Consider the following 26,960-nt stretch of genomic DNA (forward strand, 5'->3'; position numbering starts at 1 on the left):
AGAGCAAATATGCTCCAAGACAGGGATTTTTCAGAGCTTAGTGATTCATGAAATCAGAATAGGGAGAATAAGGTGAAAGTCTAGAACAAGGAGATAGGCTAAGAAAGATTAGTCTGCAGCTACAAAGATGTCAGTCTTAAAGTCTGAATAGTTTAGTAGAATTTCTCCTAAATCCAAATTAATATCTAAGGTAAATTAAAGGTACATTAATGTATATATATATTTTTTAGCTTTATTTAGTGGAAAATTTGCTTACAATATAAATAACTTCAGTTTCTGAGTTGTAGAAGTTTCTGCATATGTCTGTGTAAAACAGTATGCTACTTTCAATACCCCTATTAGCAGCATGCAAACGTGGCTTTTACACCTTGTTTTACTTTTCCATGAGAATGTAGGCTGCCTTTCTTTTGTAAAGAAAATTAGAGTTATCCAGTACAGATTCTAAAACAAGTTTTTTTAACATCTGAATTATGTTTATTATTTGATAGTTAAAACAATCACAGTAGGGTTTGTGCTGTAGAGAAAATAAAGTCCTTCAAAGAAATGTCTTATTTTCTTCAATTCAGTTCCTTTAAAATCAAAAAATTAAAAAAACCTTTATGCAGAATGGGAATTTTTGGGATGGAGAAGAATAGTTAGATCCATATCTCAACCACAAGTGAGTCACTCATTACTAAGTCATATATGAAGAGAGAAACCCAAGGTCATGCCTGTCCCTGTTGTTGCAGTGCAGGGTCTTCATGTCCTAAAATCTTGTTTGGCTCTTCCATCAGCCTACTGCAGGCAAACCATTACTTTGCACAAACCTGCTTGATGCAAATTCAAACTTCATGCAAAACATTTACCAAAGCTGCTAACCCTCTCCAGCCCTGAGCTATCATTCACTTACAGTAAAGTGGTTTCTTTCCTCTCTTCTCTGATGAAAGAATTGCAAAGTCTTAGTTTAGTTTGGATATATAATGTGGTGTAATTATAAAAGTTGATTTTATTTTTTAAAATTATGTTTTCTTTGTAAATATGAGATGGACATGAAATGAAGTGATCAGGAAAGTACTGAGAGAAAAATAAGTTCAGAGAATGCTCCCATCCCAGATGAAAAAATACAAATGGACAATGAAAAAATCATCTATAGAGCAAATACATATCCAAAAGTACAGCAATCAGGAGCTAGCTACTACTGCTACAGTTTCCATCTTCTTTTGAGAGCTCTTTCTGGCATTTCCAGGTGGCTTGCCTTTGCGGGTGAGAGTTGTCTTCCAGAGCCTTTTGCTTCTATCAGCTAAAATGAGGCTTCTGTTGGTTGTTTTCTGGTTAGGGACAGCCTGTGCTTTCTGTCTTCAGCTGTCAAGAACTGACTCGAGCACCTTTTTGGCTGATGCATGAGAGGCAACTATGTACCTGTCAGACTGGAGTGCCACTACCACAGACCCAGTAGCTCCTAGTGCAGCAGTGCATGCAGACTGTGGGACATCAGGGACCACAGGCAGGTGATTGACAGAGTCTTCTCAGAGACTCTGAAGAAAAAAAAGCCCAAACTATGTGAAACAAGAAATGAGAGCCAGATAGACACTGCACCCAAAGGAACAGTAGATGGAAACTCTCAAGATGGGAAAGACTTGAAAGCATGCTTTCAGGCAATAGCAATCTTCCTAGATCTTGGCCTGTAGGTCATTTACATCTGTAGATCTGCAACTTCAGGACACGTAGAGTTCCCTGGGAGCAGCTGAGGAGGAGGAAGAATCATCAGAGAAGGCATCAAAGACAGCTGATGCTTAAACAAACACTTGTGTATACACTAATAGAATCTTTGTGTGTGTGTGGAGGGGGAATGAACTGGTTGCACTCTGTTTCAAAAGTCTCTAATCACTGATTTAAAATTCAGCTGGTGGCTGGCTACTAGTTGACATCCATTATATTCATACAGAGGGGCTGCTGTTTACTGGTCCTATAAATGTCCTGTACAATGGCAAGTTCACATATGATATGACATTGAGAGTGTGATAGATATGCTGTAGAACAGGGTTGCTCCTCAGATGAACCACAAGAGGTGGAGAAGGTGACTTAGACAAGCCTTACATTCTTTATAAAGTTCTAAATCTGTAAAAAATAGCTCTGTGCAGAAATACAGGCTCAATATGACTAGCTAATAGCAGGTCTGCAGAGAAGGACCTTGGGTCTTGGCTGACACCAAGCTGAATATGAGTCAGCAATGAGCTCCAGCAGTAAAAATGTTCAACCACCTTCTGAGCTTTATTAGTAAAAATGCAGCTGGCAGGTTCAGAGAGGTAATTCTTCTATTTGGGACTTTTGGGATTGTATCTGAGGCACTAAGTACAGTGACATAGTGGAGTGAGCCCAGAAGAGAGATTCAAAGATGTTCACAGGGTGAAAACACATGACATGAGTAGAGACTGGGAAATATTTGGAGGTTTTTTTATTTCAGCCTGGAGAAAAGAAGGTTAAGGATACATCTTTTTTTTTTTTTTTTTCTATCTATATCCATCTATTGGAGAGTATTGAGAAGACAGAGCCGGGCTTGAAGATTCAGAGAATAAGAGATAAGAGACAAAAATTAGAATATGTGACAACATACAAAGAAACAAAAATACTGTGAAGGTGTCCAGATACTAGAATAAGTAGAGGTTGTAGAATCTAAGAGGTTGTAGAATCTCCGTTCATAAAGATATTCAAGACTGGCCTTGACAAACTCCTGAGAAACATGATACAGTTAGTCCTGTTTTGAATGGAGTGTTGGACTAGACAGTTTCTAGAAATCAAATCCAACTTCAGTTATTCTTAAACAATCATGCTTTCCAGGAGCACTGCAATATAACAAAACAATTAAAAAAAAGGAAAGAAAAAGAAAATAAAAGCTGATTATTTTAATAATAACTCCTTACTAACTAGCTCCTCATAGATAATTTTTTTCCTTTTTGTGAATGATTTGTATTTCGGATTGTTAGTAGAGGGAATCGGGATCCATTCACAGCAAAGATTACCAGAGTTGTAAAAGGAAACTTTGGAAAAACTGCTGACAAATTTTTGTGACAAAAAAACCCCACAAAAAGTAAATGTGTTTCAAAGTTGTGTGTTAATATATCAGAAAACTAGAAGTTGTCAATGAGTCCAAGAAATTTGCAGATGTGCTGGTTTTGATTGAAGTACAGTTAATTTTCTTCACAGTGGTTAGTATGGGCCTATTTTTTGGATTTCCTTTCCCTGTTAAACTTTCTTCATCTCAACCCACAAGTTTTCTGGGGTTTACTCTTCTGATTCTTTCCCCTATCCTACAGGTGGGTGAATGAGCAAGAGACTGTGTGGGGCTTGGCTGCTAGCTAGGGTTAAACCACAACAATGTTCATCTCTGTAGATAGGAGGAATTAAAAATTATCAAGACAGAGTGAGATTATTTGTAGTTTTATTTGGGCTTTTTCTAGTCTGTAACCTATTTTTGCAATTTTTAGTGAGAGGAGAGCTGTCTTTTGATATTTGCTAGACAAAAAGAAAGACTGATTAGGTTTTGATTGTGATAACTTTCCAGCCAAGCTACAAAACACCTTTTCAGTACTAAAATAAAAACCATAAAGACTTAATGTTCCATGGGCAGAAGGGTTTCTTTAAAGATATAGATATATATTACCACTAAATACATATATCACTTGGCCTAGTAGTGACAAATGAACTACACCAGAGGATGTTCTTGGGGTTGTGTAGCTGCTGTACATACTGAACAGTTAGGAAAATTTTGAAGATGAAAGGGAAAAGGATATGAAATTGCAAAAATACAAGGATGAAAATAAAAGATTAATTAACAGTTATGAAAAACTAAACAGTATGAGCTATTCCTTTGAACAGCAGTAGTAGTTCTTGCCAAAGAGCAGTAATGCATAGATCTGAGAACATTGAAAGTGGTCATTCCTACAAAAATAACAAAAAAGGGATAGTGAAAGATCTTTCTGCTCAATGGTTTGCGATTTTTGTAAACTGGAAAGCTTATGGAAGCTACATCAAACACCAGCTTCAGAATGTGCCTGTTGTGATACCGACATAACCATACTTCCATCACACCATATCACCCACCTTTTTATATTGCTGCAATACCATATAATCACTTTTTCAGACTATGCAATGAGGGGATTTTATTCAATGTGACCTTAAGCCACACATATGAAAATAACACACTTTTTTCACGTCTTCCTAAGTTTTTAACTAGAAACTGTAAATTTTTAATCCCTTAAGTATGTTTGAATAGTTTCAGCACAGTTAATTTAATGACACTGTGGTAAAATTTAAATTTTACATTTCCCACCTCTAGGCTGATTATGTCTGCTGTGAACATAGGCAAAGAGATAATAACCAATAAGCATAATACAAAAAGTGTACAGAGATGGCAGTAGGAAGGAAAATAAAAGCCTAGTAGTATATTAGATCCGGTGAAGTGCTACCAATATTAAAGGTGGTGCTAATTTTACTAAATATATTTTAACAATCTGATTAAAGTAGCATACCAATTAACTTAGAAGCTCTTACTTGTTAAATTTGAAAAAAAAGAAATGGTAGAAATTATTTGTTAAAAGGATTTAGCGAGAGGAAAGTGGAAGGGAAGGGCAAGGTTGAGGAATGGTCATTAGAAGTCATCACAGATATCAAATGCTTCAATTGCTTTTTCTTACTAGAATGCTTTTGCTTCTTCAAGGCTACTAAACAGAAGTCTTGATATATTTTTAAACTCCCTGTGTGCATTACATTTACAATTCTTTTCCCTCTGACTTTCATTTATTTGCTGTAGGGACAGTAGCTGTATGCGGCCACTGAAAAGAAAATGAGAAATACAGAAATCTCAGATATGTATGTAGAAAATCTACTTCCATGGAAGTCACTAACATCAGAGTAATATGACTTTCACTGATACTGGTAATATGCCATGGTAAAATTTGTGTTATACACAATGAGATCGTATTAGAAATAGTTTCTTTCACAGTGGTAAGTGAATTTACAATTAGCAAGCAGTGATAGATCACTAATGGTTTGGGTTTTCATAAATATTTTCAAATTCTTGCCTTCTTTTTATGATTTACTAGGGAGAAACATTTCATTTAAAGTTCTTTTAAACTAAGCCCTTGCCCAAACGAGAGCATAAGATTGATAAAGACAAGGAAAGTAACCTGTAATCAGTAACAGCATGAGAGTGATTTGTATTACTAATTGTCATATTACTTAAATAAAGGAATACTTTGGCTTTCCTTATACAGAAAAATGCATAAAATTTTCATGAGGAAATATGGTGTCTATTTTTTTCACAGTGAAGTAAATCTGAACCTTGACAACTGCAATGACTGAGGTTTTACAGTACTCAAAAATATGCAAAAGTGCAAACATGACAGTTATCCCTTGTTCTGACCTAAAGTATCTTTTTGATGGATAATGTAGAGTTCCATTGCCATGTATTGCTTAGAAATACACCACTGAGAATGCTGATTGGATAGGAAATTCATGGTCATTTATGGATCGAAGTCTGTTCATAGTTAGGCAGATGACAAGAAATCATTTAACTTGCGAAAGTCATTCTCTTTTATCATGACTCTGTGGATTAATTGTAGCATTGTTTTCTAGACTAATTTAATTCTTTTTTCAATTTACTAATCCCATTAGAAAGCCAGTTTCATCATACCTCTTTTTTCCAGATAATGAATCACTTGTTTAAGTTTTTCATACAATTTAATTTTCTGCAAAACATGTCTAACTTTTTACAGATATGCATAGACTTATTCATCTTCCCTGGGAGCAATTAGCACACAAATACTGACAGTCCATTGATTTTTGAGATTGACAGACTGGGAAATACCAGAATATAATGTGAGAGAAGATGCCAAAAGCATCACAAATTCATTTTACATTTTGAATTTTAATAATAAATTACATAATATAGCTACAAAGGTTACTAATCTTGATGCAATAGAAAAACCAGTCTAATTCATTTTGATTTATGACAGATAAAGAAGAATATTCCCTGGAAAGGAGGTTTTCTAGTGCAAAATGAATTCTGGCAGCCCAAGTGTAGATCTTTGTAGTCTCCACACAGACCATAGATGCTGACTAGTAGATTTAACAAAATATTGAGCATCAATTAAAATGTAAGATTGTTCTTTAAAGTGTTATAAATTAAAAGATATGGCTGAAGTACCTTCCTGTATTCTAGACACTGTCAAAATTTCTCAATCCAAATAATCTGGGTTCATTTCACAAATATCACATAATGCCATGGGAATTTATTCTTTAACATTTTGCTTCTTTTTAATTTGAAAATAGACTTGGTGCTTAGGGACTTTAAACAGTTTATTGTTATATGGTGATGTCACTGACAGACAGAAATTATTATTTATCTTGTAACTAATTCATTAATAATGCCCAAAGATTGTCTACTTCCTTAATCATATTCTCTGCAAGAGAACATGAGTGAAGCATGAGAATTGCTTAAGAATGTGGCCAAAATTATTGTGTTGTCAAAACTCATGTAATATGGTCAATTAGTAAACCAATGCTGCTTTGGAAAAGGATTCTTTTTTGTGAAGGGATGATCTTGCTGTTTGTTTTTACTATTTAGTCAAGGTTATCATCATTTCCCTTTTCTACTTTATAACCAGCTCTCTAATTCCCATTTTGAGCCTGCCACAGCTAAATTAGACCATGATTTATGCAAAAATTGAAAAGAAGTGACTTGTAGAACTCTCTCAGGAAGATTAGATTTTCTGTCATGAAGTTTCTCTTTCTTAATGTCCTGAGCATTTTCTCTCTTCACTACTTTTTGATTATTAAATTGCCACTTGGGAGCCAGTGGATCAGCTGTTAGCATGAATTTAAGTGTTTAAGTTCCCAAGATTTTTAGATGAAGTTTCTTTTAAGGACAAATTACACTGAAAGTCACAGTCTGAAGAGCCTTAAGCAAAGAAAAAACTTTAGGTCACTGATGACTTGTAATATTCTGCCTGTATGGTGCATAAATAGGCAGCTGTTTATAACAACAGCAGATAAATGAATCACAGTTAAAATCAGAATTCACAAACTGTTTCATCAAATGTTAATTGGTTGAGTTATGTAAGCAGATATTCAAAGTATAGACAGCAGATCAAATATCTTGCATTGTTAGCACCTTAAAATGTTTGAGCTCTTCAGCTTCTTCTTTTCAGTAGGGCTATATGAGATATATATATGTATACATATATATATGGAATACTTAGAATTCAGTATCTGAGGAAAAAAACAAGACATGCAATTGTATGGAAATACCAAAAAACAAGATGATACAGGGTGGGACTCACGTCCCCAAGTATTTGTGTCTAATCTGTAGGTATCTGAAGAGATCCAAAACATCCACATGTGCCTGATGGATACTACAGAGTAATTACACAAAACTTGCACTGCACTGCCAAAGAAGTTGGATGACAGTGGGCATTGTAGGGAACTGTGTATCTGTTTTTACACAAATAAATCCAATTTGAATTGAAAACTGTTAAAATGTAGTGAAACTGCTTTTCTAAAATAATGTATATTTCAATGCAATGCACTGTTACCTAAACACATGCTTCTAGTTTGAATCAAGTCTTATTTCCCTAAAACGAGTCAGCAGAGTATATGAAGCACTGTATTAAGAAGAAATAATAGAATGTATTGTCCTGAATACCATTCCTGGGAAGAAAGACTGTGACATTTCAGTTCAGAGAAGTCATGTAGGATTTTGTAGATAACAATTTACTTGAATATAAACCCATAATTTATTGTGGGAAATATTATTTTTTAAACCAATTAAACTTATGAATGACCATTTTCTTTGGATATATAACTGAGGGGCACAGCATAAAACCTTCAAACTCATTAATAATTTGCTCGTGAAGTTGGATTAATTCTAAAGATATTTCTTCATTACCAGGAAAAAAAAAGTATGGTGTTTTCACTTATAAGTGAAAGGGTAGTAGAGTGAGCTACCGTCCCATCTGTGTGGCTGATCACACAGATGCAGGAAAGTTTGTGTCAGGTACAAGTTAAGCCTAATGCAATTCAGGGACCAGTAGACAAACTGAAAAATATGTTTCAGAGTAATTTTCCATCCATTTTACATACGTATACTTGCTTTTGCCTTCACAGTACACAATCTTCAGTTTAAACAAATGTTGCATACCACAGTTAGATGGAACTGAAATTCTTTTGGAAAGCTACCACCATGATTATGAAGAAAGCATGTAATATATACGTATGTTACACATAAATACATGTTCATATTCAAAAGTATAATGCAACATGTGCTAACCAAAGCACTTCACAAAACTGAATACAAAGTTTGCCTGTGAACTCTTTCTTTGTTTCTGCTCTGAAATGCCCTTCTTTTCCCTCTTTGATTTTTTTGATAGTAATTAAACTTAAAAGCTATTAAAATAGGAGCTTACAATAGAAACATTGACAGATCCTTAAATATAGTAGAGTGAAGAGTAAAACTGTAATAAGAACCTATCAAAACTGAAAATGAAGGAGTTTGAGAGACTAGAAGACTATAAAAATATGTCCATTTCTAAGTTTTTGAATGATTATATTTTTAGATTTAAGCTCTATGTGTTTCCACTAATTGCATAGCAAAGCGTGACAGATCTAGGCATACAGAGCAACTACTTCTGTAGGCCAAAGATTTCAGTATTAACTTGAAGGTAGGTAAAACCCAACAGTACAAGACTTCCCTGTGTCTTTGCCTAATATTGGCATTTTGAATGTAATGTCCCATAAAAGATCTCTTTCTTCTCTTTCTTTTCTCTGACCTCTTCTGACAGCTGCTGAATGTTAGCAAAACATAACTGGAAGAAAACAAATTGATACAAACTTAGATAAATGGAAAATTTCAGCAACCTCAATTCACTCCCTCAGGTACTATTACATGTAGTTTGAATGCTTTGTCCCCTCCAGTGGCTTTATTCTAAGTTTAGTATGTATGGATGATGATTCTCACTTAAAAAGCACTGTTTATTTTTTTTTTTTGTTCTTTGTAGGTCAGTGTATGGCTTGAAATTTTATATCCACATGATTATAAAGATAGAATTTCCTCATTAATATTTCTCCATGTTTTTGATGTCTGATAGCTGCATAAATTTCCATGTCTTCCTTTTTTCAGTATCCACTAATTTTATTTGTAATATTAAAGTGCTGACTGTCAAAGCACTTACAATTGATATCTAGTACTTTTTTGTTCAATGTACAGCTTCTACAGGCTTCTCTATGGCTGCAAATCAGTCCCATTGACCTCAGGTGAGTCACATGGTAAATGAAGACTATGTCAAGCTGAAAGTAACTTTGCAACGCGACAATACACAATGGGCAGGTTTTGCATAAGTAAGCAACATCTCCATTTTATTAATTTTGGTGGGCAAGCGGGTTTGGGACAGGTCTGAATGGAGAATTGTGTGTGCCATGGAAGAAGTATTGATAATAATTCATTATATGGCCATATTAATTATGGGTCAGAGCGTCCCAGCTGATTGACATACCGATCAATTGATACACACAACTGAAGGGAGGAAATAAGTAGACTGAGCCAGACTTCTTTTTTTTGTTGTTTAACATAGGGGTGATTAACTGTAATAGGAACAAATGTCCCAGATAGTCTACAGTATTTCCATACTTGGAGATACTAAACACCTGACTAGACATGACCTCGAGCAAACTGTTCTAGCTGACACTGCTCTGACTGGGGGGCTGGACCAGGTGATATCCAGAGCTCCATGACACTCCCTGCTGTTCTGTAATTCTTTGATATAATTCAGAGAAAATCAACAAAAAAGGTTTTATCTACTTGTAATCAATAAAAACACCACTGTGATTGTCTACTGCAGGAATAGGGATGTCAGAAGTTTGTGTCACAGTCAAACCAAGTTTCATCATTTCCTGTTCTAGCCTCTGTCAAAAGAAGCAAGTATCAAAAGATACAAATACCAAAAATGTAGCTCCAGAGCTAGTTTTTATAAGATTTTAACCTCAGAGTTATTCTATGTTTGGACTGACAAAAGGCTTTGCTGGTCTGGGATTAAAATGTGATTTACATGTGGTGATCAGAGAAACCATAGTGAGTTTTGTGAAGATGAGAAGAAAATATTATGCGGGGAAGTGTTAATGGTGTAGGTACAGTATGGAGACTTCAGTGTCACAATATTTGATATTTTCAGCTTCTTTGTAATGTCATGCTGCCATATCGTCAATTTACACTATTGTCCTAGTTAGAACAGCTGGGACCAGTTCATCACTGAATGGGTGTAACCCAAAACTGTGTATTCTATAACCTTCCATGCCATTTCCCAGAAACTGTTATCAATAGACCATTTACACCATCTACCCATAGAGCCTGACTCCTCAGGCTATAAACTGGGTGTTAAGAGGCCTGCGAGAGGCTCCTGTCCTCACACCCATTGTGGAGCTCCCTGCCCTGAGGGAGGTACTCCCTCTCCTTTTACTTTGGACTCAGGGGGCCCAACGAACACCACTCTGTTCATGTGCCAGGGTGCTGGGTTATATATTTGTGTTTTGTGGGTTAAAACCAACTGTTTGTCTATATAATCTTATTTATTGGTTTTTTTTATTAAATTGTTATTCTGATTTATAATCTCTCCTTTGACTTGAGTTCATTTCTCTTGCCTGTTTACCTTTAAACCAGCACAACTATACAACTCACATCTGTTAGTAAAATGTTGTATATAATGCTATTTTGCTCTCCCCTCTTCAGAAAGTCAATATGGTATGAGAACTTACCCATTTTTTCCTTCTCAGAACAAAATATATGACATGAGATGAAAATACAGCACACTTGAATAGAATGGCTTTTGCAGCTAATGAGGACGGATGCGCTCTGCTGCTCTCATTAGCATTGCACAAATGAACAAAAAGGGCCTTGTTTTTATCTTCCTGACTAATGCCACACAAGTCAGTTTAAGTGGTTCATTCACAGACATTACCAGAAAGAGGACAAGATTGCTCTTTGTACTTAAAGACCATGTGCAGAGTGGCAAAACTATTCTAGTGTACAGATAAGCAATCTTATAAAGTGCAATTACATCTGGCATTTAACCTGGAGTGCTTAAACTACTTTTACTCTACAGAGCTGGATGGAACTTATTTAATCAAACATATTCTGTTAAACAGATGTGCTGCTGAGTACAAAAATTACTTATATAATTAAATCCTATAATAGAATTGCATTTTCCTTCTCTGAATCATTTTAAAACTATTCTTAAACAGACTTCCATTGTGATCAACTTGCAAATCTGCTTTATTAAAATTATTTCAAATGAATAAGCGCATTCGATATTTTATGTGGTTCTGACTACTTCAGCCTCCATGCCTTTGGTATTCTCATACACTAAATTTGTAGTATCTCTACAGTATAAATGAAAGACTTTTGAAATTAATAACAGAGAATACAGACAAAACCTCCCAAAATAGTAACACCTTTTCATGTCTGCATCTCTGAACAATGTCAAGATTTTTCATTTCAATATTGCAGAAACAATAAAGTCACTACTATCAAACAAATCAGCTTGAAAAAATAATTATGTCACACCCATGCTAACATATGCATGTTCTTGTCACTTGCTGCACATTCATATCACATCACAGAATCCAACATGCAAACACAATATTTAGTTTAATGAACAGTCTACTCACCTCTTACTCTCCCTTAATGCTTTGTCTCCTTTCTTCCAGGTGATAGTTGGTCTTGGAGAGGCTTGTGGCTTGCACTCAATGACAACTTCTTGACCTTTGGTAACAATTATTGTTTTCCTCATTTGATTTTGTGGAAAAGTGGGAGCTGAAGCTGTTAAAAAGAAGTATGTTATCTCTACAGAAAACAATCCCAGTTTCCTGTTCCATTATGCTTTAATAGAAGGGGAAAATTATAGATTTGGGTTTGGGGATAGAATCTCTGTTTCTTGGAAATTACTATTCCAAAGATGAAATTTTACAAAATATTTGAAATCAGCAGCCAGGACTATATGGCAGGTCTATAACTTAATCCAATTATGGATTAATGAGAAGTTTTTCACATCAGCATATTAGAGATTGTTTGTGAAATCCAACAGCTTTATAAGTTAAATAATACAGTTGTTTTACCTACACTTTTGCCAATTTTTTTTCTATTTCATGAAAAACCTACTAGAAGTAAATAGTTCAAAATTAAAAGAAGTCTAAATTCCACAACTATCCAAAATGTACTCTCCAGAGTTAATTCTTACAAAAAGTTTTATTGTTAGAGAAATTTTATTGCTCTCTCTTTTTATATTTGTCTGAATAGCGGGAACTGAAAAGTGAGAACTTCTTAATAGAAGATGTTTAACCGGGTCTTGTTCTTAGTATTTCACTTTTCAAGAATTCCCATTGTTTACAAACAATAGCTAAACTAATAAATGCATCACAAAATGACACTAATTACTGTAATTTCGTACCAAGAAAGGACAGTTGTTCTCAAGTAATCTCACTGTTTTTTCTTTTTCTTAAATTAGTTTTGCAAAACAAAAGCCCCCTATCTCAGCTACACTTACAGGAACATATTGCCTCAAATATGTAGGAATTTCCTATCATTATTTTGGTTAATTCTCATACCAGAGATGTTTATATGGACAATTTATTCTATGTTTGTCCCTTTAGTAAGGTAGAAAATTAAACATAACTGCTTCTTTAATACAATATTATTGTTAAAATTTAACAGGGGTACAATTTCACAAGGGACAAAATGAAAGGCTAAATCTTACTGTAGTAATATACAGTGGTTATTTCTGATATTAAAGAACATCAAAGAAAGTGTGTAATTACCGGACATAGTAGGTATATCTAGCTTATACCAGATATAAAAAACAGAACAAAAGAACCTATAGGGATCTCTTTGCTAACTGAATCACAAATGACCAAGTGATGGAAAGGGAGCAATCACTGATCTTGGTTTTTCACTTTATGGTTATAAAGAAATATTTTTAAGACTTATCAGTGAAATTCTAATGTCGGCCAGCAAGAAAATAGTGGAGATGTATTAGATAGGTTATTCTCCAAAAGAGCCAAATCTTAGCTGAAGCCTAGTATATTATTTCAGTAACTTCAGCTTTCTTATTCATTTGACTGGAAGTTTACAGGAATGATTCTGAGGTGTAGGTTTTGAAATTTGCCAGATTTGAGCAGTGCAGAGACCTCTAACCTCCGATATGACCATTGAATTACTTTGACAGACACCTGTCTTCCATCTACATCATACTCTAATAAAGGTGATAAGACTATTACAATTCTGTCTCACTTAATCCCATGGAATTATTGTCTCACTGCGTGTTACCAGAGTTTGCTTTAAGGAAAATTAGAGTGTTGAAAAGACATGCTTCAAGTTTTTCTTCATTAATTGCCTACTTCGGCTTTTGAATAATGACATTTTTACTGTATTTCCAGGTAACATTATGTAGTGTATTTCTTTATTATATTCACTCAAGTATGTAATTTGTAGTGTTCAGTCAGTTTTGGTAACTTCACAGGAAATTTTTATAGCTTTAACACTAAGATCATGCATAATTACCTTTGAATAATGGCCAATGTAGGCACAATAATTTAATTTTAATAGTGATTAAATATATTTACTTTCTCTAAGTTTCATTTCCTGAACATATGTTTGAGAGAATAAAGGATATTTTTCCATTTATTTGAACTGAAATAGTGTTATATGAGAAATAGTACAAAATATACTGAGTCAGTTACTTACTGAAGATAATTTTCAGCTAACAGAAGGCCCTCTGCTCTTTGGGGCAACAAAGGACCCACATATAAATAACAAGAATAAAAAGGAACCACATTTATCTGATCTGCTGTTTGGACTAGCAGAAGCTGCTCTTTATCATAACAGTCTAAGAAAAAATGTAATTATCAAAGCAGGAAAACGAAACAGTCTGTTTTTTTCCATACTCACCTAAAATTCTCAGCTCGGCACTGGCATAAATGGTGCCATACTTATTTTCTGCTAAGCACTGATACATTCCAGCATCTGAGAGATTCACACTGTGGATCATCAGAACACCATTAACCATCTCAATCCTGCTCTGTAACAGAATTTAAAAAAAAGTTTAAAAAATCATTCTATAAAAGCAAAAAGACACTGGAAAATTGCTGTGCTCTTAATTTAAGACAAAGGGTCAAAAAAATACCTAAGATAAAACTAAGTAGCAAATTTCCTTGGGTTTACTTTTTTTCTTGTAATATAAGGAAATATAACAATAAAAAGTCCAAAAATATTTAAAGGTAAATATTTTTCAGCATTAGTTCTATATCTCCAAAGTTTTCTTTTGTCTGTTTGCTTATTTGTTTGTTATTAGCCTTACATACTTTTTAAAAGCATCCTGGGAACTTTAATAAAGCAAGAAGTCAGTTGTGGGTGTAACATATCTGATGATCTTCACATCTCTAGCAAATGTTTGGTTTCAGCCATGGCATTATTTTCATATAAGTAAATATGAAAGATTGCTTGCATGAGTAAGAAAGGGTCTAATCACATTCATCATTAATTCAAATTTCTTATTTCAGAGGTCCACTAGTAGAAAATAATTACCACAGCTGGAAGAGCAGAAGCATTAATAGCTCCTTTTAGAAATGTGTCCTTCATGAAGCTCTATTATGAATAATTTTAATTGCTATAAAACAACTCTAGGTTTTGTTGTAACGTTTGTTGTAGGTTAAAATCAATAGAGAATAAGTTGTTTGGAAATACAGAGGAAACTATGATAAAAATTCTCTCTGTTGTTGGAAGCCCCCTCCCAGTTTGAAGCGAAATTTAATTTGAAATTTCAGAGCCTGGTGAAACTAATGGTTTGGAAAATCAGAGAGCTAAAAAGTAGCGATATTTAAATTGCTTCAATTTCAGGACTAATAGCTCCATCTAAAAAGACAGAAATGGGTAAAGTAAAGCCATGTAACCTTATTTTCAATGCCTCACAGCTTCAAAAGAAAACTGTGTTTATGTTTCCTTTCTCATTGTTTGCATAATTGGTGGATGTTCACAGATAGAAGCGACATTGGCTGAAAAGAAAGACATTACATGTTTTATATTCATAAATCCATTCTGTGAATTGATTTGCAAATGGAGACATTTTTTCACAGAATTGAACAGCTTTATTTTAATCTGCAGAAATAGATTAAATAAATTTACACAACTCTTTAAATAATTTGAGACTATAAAAATGGAAAGGTGTTAGAAAAAACCCACATGATGTGGGCTGACACTTTGATGATTCAGTGAGAGAAAAAGAATAAAGTGAAATAAAAGGCAGACCATGACATGAGTGGTCATTTAAAAGAAAAAGAGAATTTTATTTATGTCTAATTCTAAAATATATCAGTTGACTGTAGTTAAATATTTTACATTCTAGGAGTTTTACATGGACCATTTTAATGGTCTTGACAGCAAGTTCTGTAACGTGCAGAGAATAAATGGAGTTAAAAATGTAATAGTCATTGTACTTTTTATATTAGCCTGCTAGTGATTTGAAGAGCATGCTTTTTTTTTTAAAATATAGTAAATAACATAACATAGGATAACATAACATTGAGAGAAATATGAAGAAATCTGTTTCAGCAAATACAGCTGAGTTTTTACCATCTTTTTATACAGAAAGATAAATAGATACAAATAACATGATACCACTATCTAAACAAAAAAAAAAATCATATTGGAGATTGTTTAGATGTACACTATAGTACAGACATAGCTCAGTAGATCCTGTCTTCCAAATATTTCTGAACTACAGACAATTACTACTGATGAATGAAGTTTTACATTGCTTGAGATGGTTCACAGGGGACATGCATAGAAAACCTGTCTGTACTGTACACTAACACCTAAGAAACTAACACAGAAAACAGTACTTTTCAGTACTTTCTTTAACTGACTTTATCAGAATGAAAGGAGAAGCGTACAACATACTGGTGACTCCTTGTCGCCAGTGTCCAAGTGTACCTGCGGCCAGAGAGGAACTCCATTTTTCAGCCAACGATACGTGGGCCTTGGCTTTCCAGTGGCTTTACATTCCCATCGGAGCTGATCTCCACTGTCTAATTGTGTGTCATTAAGTTTCTCCACCCAGTGTGGGTAGGCTAAAAGAAAAAAATACCATGTTAAAGTCAAAGCATACAAACTGGTTAGTCTCTAGCTGATGTGCGAAGACCTAATCAATTAAAAAGCTTAAATTACTGGCCTTTACTAAACTTATCTTACTCTCAAAAAAAAGCACGTTTAAACAAACAGCCCAAACCAAAAGAGACAGTAATAAAGTTAGCCAAACTTCATAACTTTAAAGGAAATGTGGTAATGGCACCAGTAATGAGCAGTAGCATGATCATGAATAGAAATCTGCCCGATTTAATAATGTCTAATGGATTAAATTGCAGTACTGTATATTAATACATTCATTATTCCTGAATTTAAGACAAATATTTGGTAGTTGCAATAGAACATTTAGTAATTTACAAGAACTAAGCTATTCATATTGTGGTAAAAGGGTTGTCATAGACTCTTTCATTTAGCTTTCTCATTTTACTAGGAAATCATTATTTATTCAGCTAGAAATAACTGAGAATTTGGTAAGGTACTTGCACGTATTTTTGTTAAAGTGTCTTAAGTTCACATTTCAAGGGAGAAAATGCTTTTAATGTTTTTAAGCACAGAACCCATGAGATTTCCACCATTCATCAGGAACATAAATTACACAGTATGTCAATCTCAAAACAGTCTTTTTTTTAAAGGCAGACAGTTGATAGGTGTACATGCGACCAGTAGTACCTAAATTTCATTAAATAATCCACTGAAAAGTGAGGAATATTTTTTACAGAGAAGTAGATCTTTAATATAGCAGTCAATCAGATAGGTATACATAGGATTTATAATTTGGAAAACATTATATGATTCAGTGAGGAACTGAGCATTCATATGCAGAATAAAAATGTGTACTTAAAAACCAGCTTTTGGGTTTTGACATTGTAGGCATATCATTTTGTGTGGTACAGATGATGATAGATGAAATTAATTAACATAATGATAATAAATGTTCTATTGGTTTTGTTCAGGTTTTTTTTTTAATTGTCATTGTTTGGGTTTTTTTTCCAAATTGCAAAGAATAAGTAGCTAAGAGGTCTTCACTACAAGAGGGATGTAAAATTCTTCTGCTTGGTATGAATAGAAGTCCAGATCTGTCACAACAAAGTCTCCACTTCAAACGACAGATAATTGATGATGCACTTAAACATGGGAATCGAGTTTAAAAATAAATCTTTGAATCTAGCTGGCATTTGACAGGCCACCAATCAAAGACATGAGAAGATAGGAAAAGGTATGACAGGTGACTAACTGCTTGTAGCTTACGTCTCGTGCATGGATGATAAAGAAAGTGAATGAAGTGTCTATCATTCCTAAGCAGGGAATAATCTGCGTCAAGAGTCCCTGACCAGACAGTTGTCAGAAGCTGGAAACATATCAGAAGAAGAATCACTCATTTCCTTTTTGGTAGAGGAAAAACTAAAAACCTCTGCATCCTTATTCTTCTTATTACAGTCAAGGCAACACACGAAATTCTCCACATTTGCTTCATTGTGCTGAATCACTTTTTTGTTAAGTCATAACAAAGGGTCCCACAAACATCCTTGGAAAGAAACAGCTTGCATGAATCTCTGCTTATTTGGTGTCTACTAATTGTCCTAAAAATATAATTCAACTGCATTGTATAGTCGATGTTGTTGTTCTCTTTTTTGAGTGCTAAAGTATGCATGAAGGAATCATGTTGAGAAACAACTGTTTCCTTTGAAAACGAGTACATTAATATGATTCTGGAAGATGAGACAGTTAATGTGTAACTAAAAAGCCATAAAAGACAACCAGTGGTACCATAAAATCATGCCGTTTCAAAGAGGCGCTAAACTGATTTTATTTATATTTAATTATTTTTATTATTATGCTGTTCTGTGAATTCTACTCTTTGATCCAAAGCATATCTAGTCCCATTTTTCCTAGTTGAATTTGAGCTCATCATGAACCAGAGCATCCAGAATTAGAAGATGAACATTTTTAACATTTTTACACCAAAACAAAACTGTCTCCCCAAGCCTGGCTGCAGGGGTGTCCTTTTCAGAACTGCCATTCCCTATCCTTTTTCTGTGGCTGTCTTGGTAACACAGTCACAGCACAGGTTTTCTTCTGAAAAGACAAACTTGCAAACCACAGAGATATGACTGATTGGTAAGAACAATCCTTTTTTCTTTAGTTGGGGTATTTCTACCCTAAATTTTCTCCTCATAGCCTAAATGGCCTTTGGAGTAATATTTTTCAAGCTGTTGAACTTGCCATCAGTGAAGGCAATGACTCAGATTCCCACTCTTCTGAGAAGAAGGTAGCAAAAAGATAGGTAGACGTAGCTGGAATAGAATTAAATGCATGATTAAGGGAAATACTTTCATCACGTTTTGGCTTCTGTTTCTCTTTCTGTGTACTCCTTACTTTTTCACACAGAATTCCCTCTCTGCTTATTAGCAAGAGTGACTCTATCAAATCATAACACTTGCTCTAAAATCCTATTAATACTTTAAAAATTGAAACATTTAACTGCGTGTGCAACCTTTGATTCAAGGTACTAGGTTTGGGTTTTTTTAGCAAAAATGTGGTAGCATCACCATGATACACATGTATGCAAAGAAAACTTCATTCTATGATCAGACTTTATTTTAATTGCAAAATATAAATTCTAAGAAGCACTTAATCAGATTTCAAAAGTAACAAGTCCTTTTTTTCCTTCTTAAAAATGCAACATTCACCCGGGGGAAAAACAGGTGTCTGCCTGGTTTTTATCTGTCCAGTGAAGAGTTTTGTGGTAACTGTAAGAAGAGAAGGATGTGTTTTATTGCTCAGTAGTCTTTATGGGTATTGTGCCAGAGCTTTATACAGTGCTTCTGAGATTTTAAAATCACTGTCCAATCCTTGATTTATTTTATGCTGCATTTCTGCACCTGTTTATTCAAGGATGTCAAAATATTTTATAAACATAAATTGGCAATAAATCTGGAAGCTTACAGGCCAATTTTTGTATCCTCTGTGCAAAATGAAATTAAAGTACAGAAAATTCAAACTACTTTCTCAAATTTTTAAGCAACTTTTTGACTGAGAAAAAATTAAGGACAAAATTATGCACAGAGAAATGACTTTAAATAATGTCCTAAAATGTGAATGACTATGGAGTTTGGAGTGAAAAAATTATTTTCCTGTACATGAGAATAATTTGAAAGAGTAAAGTAGGAGAAGAATAGTGAGAAAGATAAGTGAGAAAGACAAGATAGCACATTTAAACTGAATGTACAATTTCGAACCAAAACCCCTCTTCTCTAGCTAGTTTTACTGTATGGGTCTAACCTGTAGTGGACTTTTTTTTTTTTTCTCATACAGTTTTTATAAGGAAGTAATAAAATGTTTTTTAAAATCAGTATGATCTGTTACACTGCATTACAGAATCTTCCTGCTCTCAGCTGCTTGTTCCACTCCTGTGCTATGGCAAATCTCATATACTGGTCATGGGGCGCTGCTGTGAGCAGGGTGAGGGAATTGATCCAGCCAAAAGAAAAACAGCCAAAAAAGTGGTTTTGAAATCTGCTTCGCATCACCATCCCCTGCTGAGCCTGGCAGTAGTGAATAGGTAACACAGAAGAAAACCAAAGAGGCTCAGAGTGAGAGAGGAGCAGGAATTGCACAGACGAGTGCTTACTATTGGGGAAATGCTGTTAGTCAGGATTTGTGGAGGGACAAAAAGGTTAATGGCAAAATTATCCACCCACATTTTAATTTTTGTACTCTCCTCTGTTAATCAATTTGAGCTTGAATAAAATTTCATGGAAACTTACGGGATGAGCAGATCACTTGGGGGAAAATCACACCTCCCAAAATAGATTTCAATGCATATGAGGGTGTCTGTCATTTTAAAAATTATGTTTTTAATGCCTACAGATGAATTTCCACTAAGTGCTGAGACTACAATAATATGAAATTGTCAGCATCCAAAACACTGCTTTCTGAACAACATCTGAAGTGTCAGCTGTATCAGGCAGTCATGGTATATCTGGATTGCAGCATCAGGTAAGAAATGAAAAATCACTAGTTTGTGATTAAATGTGACTAGACAGGCAGACTGGGTGTCCTGGGCTTTCTTCAAAATACTCTGTGGTGACCCAGATCAGATGCAACTGACAAAATGAAGAAGATTCAAACAGACAGTGAGTGAGTTCCTACAGAGATATGTAAATTGTGAGACTGCAGTATGACACAGCTGGTCCTACAGACTGCTCTGAAATTCTACCAGAAACCTCTGGTAAGGAATAACTGCCTACATCTGAATTTCTGAGCCAAAATAATTGTTGTCACCTGGAGGAATAAGATGTTAGTGAAAAGACAGTGAGCTGAAAGGTAAATAATTCACGTTGACTATTGTTATGAACAAAAGGCACAGCAGGAAATGCCGATTCAAATAATCCCCCAAATTCTGCCAAATCACCTGTTAGGAAAAGAAGGTGAGAATTTTGTAAATTAACACTTGGCTAAACTTTGTGCTGCTAAAAACCTTCTCACACAAATCCTTTTATACCCTGAAAGCAGTTGTCAAGCTTTGTAGGCCAGTGAGACACTAATGCTGTCTACAGGAGCATTGGAGACTGTGAATGGCTCTATGGGGAGTATTTTATGTCAAGGCCAAGGAAAGGCACTCTCAGGGTCTAGTAAAAATTTGTAATTCTTGTCCTGATCTACTGGAGGTCACTGCCAGTGTTCTCCATCTGGAAGCCCTCTGTAACCTGCTCTGACTTCGTTCCCTTCTAACGCAGATAGGTGAAACTTGATAACATACTAGTCTCGTATCTCTTAATCAGAGGAATAAGGCAATCTGAAGTGCACTCCCTTCTTCTTATGTTAAAGAAGTTGTTCTAATATTATTACAGAAAATACCAATGAGTAAAAATTAGCGTATTCATAAAGGCAGTGACACTAAAAATATAATTTAGACAACAGTGAAATTTCATATTTCCCTCTGGAAAAGTAGAAAAAACTGACATTGAAAATGTATTCCACATATTTGAGTACCACCTTTATTTCTGCTCAAAGCAAAAACCTAATGAGAGAGGAAGAGTTGTGTAGAGCACTACATCAATTTTACAGATCTGCACAGTGATCTTGTAGAAATAATTTCATTTTACGGCATCTTTATTTTTCTGTTGAAGAGAACCTTTTATATTCCTTTAACTCTGAAGAAAAGAAGCAGAGATAATTCTAACACCTTTATGAGCTGCTTTGGCATCTAGTACTTCCACAGCTCTAGAAAACAGCTGGAAGTGTATGAGCTGGGATATACCTTATCACTCAGATTTTTTTTTTTCAGACATTTTAAGAAATGTTGTAGAAAAAGACCAGCTGCTAAATGTCCCTGGCCCTCAGGTTTGTTGCAGGAGGTGCTATACTTTCATGGAAATGAATTATAGTCAGAATTTGTAATACCAAAGAAATATCACTGGTGTATTGGCACAGTAGGAGGCTCAGAGTAGGCCCTGGGCTTTGACTGCTGTTTTCAGTAAAAGTCTTATAAAAACTTTGTTGCAAGTGCAGTTTAGATGACAAGTCTGAAATGAAATGTGCAAACTATCATCTTAACCACCACATGATTTTTCCAGCATATACAACAAGAAATTGAAGACAAAAACCTGCCCTGGGCTCTAGAGGGGCGAGAATGAAAAGCAAGGAAAGAAACACCATCCAGAGATATCCTGATACTCACTAAAATCAAGAGAGCTAAGATAAAGGCATTGGAAAGCTGGAAGAGACAGAAAAATAGATTATGGACCTGGAAATATTGACATGTGTGGAAAATAAACTAAATATATGATGTCAGTCTACAGTTATCTGATGAAAGTGTGTAGCAAAGACAGAGAAAGCTGTATAGCTAGTGATGGGGAGAAAGCATTAGGAGCCATGGGCTGAAATCAAGTAAAGAGAAATAAAATTGATTAACAGGAAAAACTCCTTCTTAGAGATATCTATTAGCGTGAGGACCTATCTAAACTTCAGTGATTGGAATTCCACTGACTGTGACATCCGAAGACAGAAAACAATTTAATCTGAAAGATTTGTTGCATGATCCCCTGAAGAAGACTGTTCCTGCTAAGTGTTTAAGGTTGTACCATTCGTGGAATGATAGAAATTAGTATAGCTTTAGTTGAAAAGAAGTAGGTGAGACTCAATCTTACATTTGATATATGCAAAACTTTGACTTTTAAGTATTCATGGTATGTCTTATGCAGGCTTTTGTTTCTAGACTCCAGGATGCAACAACAATATTACATAAAATTCATGGGGTTTATTAAATATTTTTAATTTGGGTTTTGTTTTTTTTTCTTTTCAATGTAATGCATGACTCAATTTTTTTTATACTCACTCAAAAAATTTTTAGAAAGATCAATCTGAGAGAAAAAATGATGGGCACTTTCTGAAATCAAAACTTTTGTAAATTGTGCATGCCTAGATTGAGAATTTTCTACAAAAAAGAAACACTTCTCCATCCCTATGGAGATCCCTATGTAACGAACCTGACAAAACTCAACACCCAAACATAACAGAGGTGAAATGTTAATAAAAGTGTGATAAAAATCCTAAGACATTTCTAACATTGTTTTCTCACAGATGCATCATGTTTAGGTTGCATATCATTATTTCATCAGGAGTCAAAGAAATAGACTTTTAAAATTATATCTATACTCTAAAAAAATCCATAGTCATGAAATATGAATTTTTATTTAAGTCAGTTCTTTAAGGGAATCAATGTTATTTATATATTTCAGACTTTATTGCAATACTAAGGAATAAAAATACATAGCTTTATTCAACACTATTTTTGGTATATTGATACCTGATATCAAGGTATCTTGTTTCTACTGGCTCTTGAAATGCTTCATGTGTAGTTAAAGCCTTAAGTGTGGACAAAGCAATCCTGCATAATATTATGTGCAGTTATACTTACTATACACTTGTAGTTGTCCTCTGAAGACATTTCTTCCACGAGAATTTTCAGCTTTACATTCGTACATTCCCGCATCCTCTAGCTGCACATTAGGTATTTCAAGCACAGCTTGGGATTTTCTCAGGCGGGCTTTACTTGGATTATGACCATTAACTTTCCTCCAAGAGATTGTTGGAACAGGGCTGAAATATTAAGCAAAATTACTGTTAGTACTCTTCCATATTCAGAATATAGATTCTGTTATCTGGTAGTTTAAACACTTAATAATCTAAGCAGCAATAAAATATAACCACAATTAAGGTTCATATAATGGTTAATATACCTGAGTTTTCTATAGGGAATCCTTAATAAATGGCTTGCTGCATGAGATGTGTCTATTTCATCCACAAGGGAGACTAAATTTTTATTGAGATCAAGTAAATCACTTAAAATTCTCTAGAATTTCTTTAGCACTTTATGCTTTACTTCTGAACACTTCCCCTCAGTAGGCCAAAGAAAATAACAACTTCAAAACCTGGCTGAATTTAGGAAATTCCAACACATCCCAACTTTCCTGCAATGAAACTTCAGTTCAGAAGATGGTTCAGTGATAATGTCCATCTAGGTGGGAGATTTCAATACCACACTTTCTAGGGTGAATTAAAGTGACCAAAGGTTTGGAGACCTGTTTTATTACAATATTCTTCAAGTTGCAAAACTGGTTGTGTAAGAAGAACGTATTAATGGCCCTACTGTTTCTGGCTCATAGCATTACATGCTTGCTTGTGGGAGCAAATCACTGTAGCTTGCTGTTCCGCACAGGTCGATGTGGAAACTGGTCATTTACATTCATTCTCAGGGAAGAAACTGATTAAATAGTGTTTGCACTCATAAAACTTTCTTTTTAGCCCAACCCTGCTTTTTGGTACAGACGGAGGGGGAAAAGTACTTCATAATATAGATTCAAATTCAAAACTGCTATGAATGACTGCCATGATTTACTAACTTCCACTTGTGAGTTACTGGAGTCGTACTCAAAATTCCAGACAAGATGCTCCAAATCCTAGTACTTTATAGAGATTCAGAAAATTCCCAGACTGGTATTTGGATGTCAGAATATTTCTCTAGTTTTCTGTCCTGAATGTCACAGAGACAATCATTACTTCCCTTATAAGTTCACTGCGCTGATTACTTAACCTGACAAAATGTACTTTATTGCGAGTGTGTGTGTATTCATCTCTGAGACATGGTCCTTACAATAGCTCTTTATTCTTGCAAAAAGATCCTTTACACTGTCCCCCACAGAAGAAATACACGTATGAAAATCAAATAATCTTTTTCTTTTTCCTTACTAAACAAAACCGGTTGATGTCTTTTTCTTCAGCTCCCCAATTATGTATATATTTTTCTTTTTATAGATGTTTGTGGATCATATGAGGGGTGTAGATCATATATTCTCTTTCTTTTTTCACTACTCTCACCATTCGAGCTTGGTAGCTTTCTAATTTTTTAACTCTAAATTATTTTCTTGATGACTGATTTCAAATTTTGGTGTCCTGTAGGTTTGGTTTGAGGACTCTTTTCTGCAGCTTGTATAGTTCTAATTTATAAAGTTTCCTTCCTATTAGAAGTTAGTTTACATGCTTTCAATTAGAAGATTAAAAGAACTTCCCATTCTTATCTGACTGAAGTACTTCAAGAGGTTCAATTCTAAATACAAAGGATAAATAAGATATTTTTGGTTTCGATGCGCTAATAAAACTTTGTCTTAGCCCACCAGTTATGATATTACTTTCATGTCCTCAGCTACATATTTTGATTTGCTATACTTAATAGCTATTTGTATATATTAGATGTATTACAAACAACAACCTTAGTTTCTTTTTTTTCCATTCAATAGCTCTCATAGTTTATTTCTAATTGCATGCTTCACTTTGATATTCAAATTTATACTCTTTCTTGAGTGACTTCCTGGAGATTTTGTAAGTCTTTTGTTTTGCATTCAGCTTAAAGAGCTAACTCCTTATCTTACCCTCTTTCTGTATGGAATATAATTGTGTCATGGTTGCTGGCTGCAAAACAATCACTCTGACCAAAGATTTCAACATAGGTCCACAGTAGAAACACTTCATGTTGATACGGTGCAAAATAGATGGGCAGATACACTTTATTTAGCACCATAAGGGTGCTTATTGCTTGTTGCCTGTTGCTAGTTATTTGGCCTTCAGCCCTGCTTCCAGTAAAATCCGTGACAATAATGCTTTTGCTCTACTGTCATGGAAGAAAACTGGTCGTGCTGAATAGGACTAGTAAAAAGAATTTTTTTGCTAGTGTATATTTCTGAGAAAGAGTGAAGAGATTGTAAACCATGAAAATTGTCTCATTTTGCTGCTATGAGATTATTTTGAAATTCATGTTTTTAGAAAATTTCCTTTAAATTGCATTTAACTAATTTTTTGAAATTTGCTTATGTGGTTCCTGCAGCAAGTAAATTTGTATAACATGGAAATCACAGAGGAAACTTGTTGTTTGGGTCATTAGGAAACATATTTTAAACAACTCACTGATGTCTTCATCACTATGAGATAATAAGTGGAATTTTTCAAGGAGATAAAGTTACCTTAGCTGTGCAGATTTAATGATTTCAAAGGAAAGTACTCCCATATTACAAATTGGTGTTCGTGGACAACTTGTAGTTCTGTTTGATGAAGTCTATTTTCCTTGCATAACTTACAAGCAAAGCATGAATTTTACATCTGAAATAAACACATATCTATATCTATACTTATTTCTCCTCTGTGACTTCTGTGAGAAGGAAATAAAATATATCAGTGAGTGGGTGAAAGAATAAGATTGTGTGACTGTTCTAGGAAACCCATAAAATCAACTATAAGAGCTGATATATGCACATTTTTCATCTTTTCAAATGATCCACAGCTTTTTAAAAAATGGAGCTATTACAGAAGTACCTCTATCATTAATATGAGTTTAATGTCATATTCATAACTGTTGAATCTTATAAGCATTATAATCCATTTTTATTTTGGTCTCAGCAGACTTTTATGGGAATACAGTTTCCTTGTTTACTATAACCCTGTTCACATTCAGCTCCTATGAGCAACTTGATTTGAGTTTCAATTGAGTTGAAAGATGAGATTTCTCCTTGGTTTTGGGAAAAAAATCTGCTGAATACTATGGGTAAATCTTAACACCACCAAGACAAAAACCCTACTTGATTTCAGAAATACCATCATTAAAATTCTCATTAATCTAAAATGAAATAAAAATTCTAAAGGGTTCCTAGTGACTCCAATAGACATTACTATGGGTTTGTACAGTTTGAATTTGAAAAAATATGAGTTATAATTTTACATTTACACTTGGAAGATATTATAGGAGTCAATGTTCAGTGGTTTATTATTTAGGACAGTGCTGTTGAATTTGTTGGGAATTCTTCACAGGTTTAAATAAAATATAGAAATAAAAATGTTTTCAAAAAATTATGTGAAGCAATTCTTTTTCCTTTCAATTTCATATGAGAAAATATTTCACTTTCAATTTCATATGAGAAAATATTTCACTACATATCTATAGCATATGTTTATTTTGGGAAAAGCATGAGGTGGAAATAGAGTAACGTCTGAATTTTAAAATACCTTTGCCATGGATCTGAGCTCCTAGTTTTTCAATAATATCATAAATAAAAATACATAGATTACTTTTTCTGTATATTCTATTGGTGATGATTGATGTGATATTTTGAAATATTTTATTTTCTACTGTAATTTCAATTCCTCTCCACACTATTTCTCTTTACCATGCATGGCTGTCCTTCAAACCCACAGGTTCACATCATAATATATCTTGAAAACCACTACATGACCACTACATAAAAAA

At 34.3% G+C, this 26,960-nt stretch overlaps 1 protein-coding gene across 2 annotated transcripts in view; it reads right to left on the bottom strand.

Annotated features, from left to right (window-relative positions):
• The window catches only part of CNTN5 (contactin 5), a 320,159-nt gene that overhangs the window by 105,540 nt on the left and 187,659 nt on the right, over positions 1 to 26,960 (bottom strand). For both annotated transcript variants that reach the window (XM_017816074.1, XM_017816073.1), the window contains 4 exons: positions 23,085 to 23,266; positions 16,010 to 16,146; positions 13,970 to 14,099; positions 11,695 to 11,845 (listed from right to left, as the gene is read on the bottom strand). In XM_017816074.1, coding sequence (XP_017671563.1) covers positions 11,695 to 11,845; positions 13,970 to 14,099; positions 16,010 to 16,146; positions 23,085 to 23,266 — 600 coding nt within the window. The remainder of the gene's footprint in view (positions 1 to 11,694; positions 11,846 to 13,969; positions 14,100 to 16,009; positions 16,147 to 23,084; positions 23,267 to 26,960) is intronic.

This window comes from Lepidothrix coronata, unplaced genomic scaffold, assembly GCF_001604755.1.
Source record: "Lepidothrix coronata isolate B3197 unplaced genomic scaffold, Lepidothrix_coronata-1.0 Scaffold53, whole genome shotgun sequence".
In the NCBI taxonomy this organism is placed as follows: domain Eukaryota; kingdom Metazoa; phylum Chordata; class Aves; order Passeriformes; family Pipridae; genus Lepidothrix; species Lepidothrix coronata.